Raw genomic sequence first — 2,381 nt, 5'->3', positions numbered from 1 at the left:
CTCTCTTACAACCTCCTTTTCCTTTCTCTTTGTAACTACCAAATCTTCGATCCCCAACTCGATAATAGACCAAGCTTTCTCTCTCTCTCTTTCATTCTCTCTCTCTCACTCTCAATCTATCAATCTATCAATCTCTGACTCTTTCTTCCCCTCCCACTCTCCCCCCCTCTCTCTCTCTTTCTTACACACACATGCAAGCACATACACATACACACTTTCAGAAGTATACTCTCTTTCTCTCTCTCTCTCTCTCACACACACACATACACACACACACATACATACACTCACACACACACACTGATACATGTACTGACGCAAACACATAATGGATTGTGTAAAAGAGACCAACTGCTACAGATATAAGATAGCAGTAATCTTGACAAGATATCACATAAAGCAAACACACACATACACGCATACACACATACACACGTACGTACACACGTATGCTCACACGCACACACACACACGCACGTAGCATGCATGCACACATGTATACTAATATACATGCACACTCACACAAGTTTTGTAGCAGCAGCAACAACAACAACAACAACAGCTCACACTCGGCCACATTATTATTAGAAGAAACCAGTTGTAGAACTGAACTAAAAAGCACGCTTTGCAGCACTTCACCGTTCACCGTTCAGCGTACAGTGTTCAACGTTGAAACTTCAGAGTGACCGGGCGAGAAATGATGAACACAGCCGCCGACTGTATAACAGACGACCGTAAGTAGAAACAAAACACAAAGCCTAAGTAAAAATGCATAAAGAAAAAAGAATGAACGAATTAACGAATGAACGAATGAATGAATTAATTAATTAACGAAGAAAGGAAGGAATTTACGAACGAACGAATGAATTTACGAACGAACGAATTGATTAACTAACGGACGAATGAGTTAATGAAAGAACGAATGAATGAAACAAATTAATGAATTTACGAACGAAAAGGATGAATTTTGGAACGAAAGAGTTAATTTACCTACGAAAGAGTTGATTTACCTACGAAAGACTGAATGAAAGAATGAATGAACGAATTGAATGAATGAATGAATGAATGAACAAAACAAAAAGAAACAGACGACCGTAAGTAGAAACAAAACAAAACCTAAGTAAAATGCATAAAGAAAAAGAATGAACGAATGAATTAATTAATTAACGAAGGAAGGAATGAATTTACGAACGAACGAATGAATTTACGAACGAACGAATGAATTTACGAACGAAGGAATTGATTAACTAGCTGACGAATGAATTAATGAAAGAACGAATGAATGAAACAAATTAATGAATTTACGAATGAAAGGATGACTTTAGGAACGAAAGAGTTAATTTACGTACGAAAGACTGAATGAAAGAATGAACGAACGAATTGAATGAATGAATGGATGAATGAACAAAACAAAAAGAAACAAACACTCAAAGAAAAAAATGCATATTTGATCTTACTGTTCTTGTTGGTGGAGGTGGTGGTGATGGTGGTAGTTAGGTGACGTTTAATCCCAGATCAATCCTGAATTAGTAGATATGATTGATAACATTCCAAGACTCCTTCCCAGTTACATTTGAACATTTCGAAGCAAATGATATAATTCATCCTTTTCTTTTTTATTTTTTTTTCGTTTATTCTTTTTATTTTGAAATCATTAACGTGTCTTTGTATGAAATCTTGCAGTTATTTTTAACAAACCAAGCAACTTTTACTTTCATTTTCAAAAAAAAAAAAAGGTGTTTCTAGCCAAGACAGTGTTTTATAAACATTTTACACCTTGATGTTGTTATTGCAGTTGATGTTGTTGTTGTAGCTTTGTTCCTGAAATACTGTTGCAGATATCTTTCCATGGTTCTCGGTTCTCGGTGTTCTAAACTGTTTTTGTTGTACTTGTTGCTGTTGTCGTTCTTGATATAAACAATGACAATCAAGTGATATATGATTTTTTCATTTTGTAACCGATGTATATTTTGTTTTTGATGATGATGATAATGATGATGATGATGATGATGATGACGATGATGACGATGATGATGATGATCATCATCATCATCATTAGCAGCAGCAACAGCAGCAGCAGCATAGTATTGTAATTATAATAGTAATTACATGATATTTCAAAATTTTAATATGGCTCTTATACACTAGACACACATACGCACGCACACATACACACACATTTAATATATATATATATATATACATACATATATACATACATATATGTATGTATATATGTATGTATACATATATATATGGCCACAGACTTCGGACTCAAACATATAAAAGAATATGCATGCATGCATACATACATACATACACATACACACACACACACACACACACACATATATATATATATATATATATATATATATATA

The 2,381-nt window shown here is 34.0% G+C and overlaps 1 protein-coding gene across 1 annotated transcript in view; it reads left to right on the top strand.

Annotated features, from left to right (window-relative positions):
- Nucleotides 1–422: 422 nt before the first annotated feature.
- Nucleotides 423–2,381, top strand: part of LOC106880539 (photoreceptor-specific nuclear receptor) — a 59,484-nt gene continuing 57,525 nt past the window's right edge. The window contains exon 1 of the mRNA XM_052965841.1: nucleotides 423–734. Within this exon, the coding sequence (XP_052821801.1) occupies nucleotides 698–734 (37 nt within the window). The 5' untranslated portion in view covers nucleotides 423–697. The remainder of the gene's footprint in view (nucleotides 735–2,381) is intronic.

This window comes from Octopus bimaculoides, chromosome 2 (assembly GCF_001194135.2).
Source record: "Octopus bimaculoides isolate UCB-OBI-ISO-001 chromosome 2, ASM119413v2, whole genome shotgun sequence".
Lineage (NCBI taxonomy): Eukaryota > Metazoa > Mollusca > Cephalopoda > Octopoda > Octopodidae > Octopus > Octopus bimaculoides.
The sequence above is the reverse complement of the archived record's forward strand: the minus strand, read 5'-3'. Positions and strand labels throughout refer to the sequence as shown.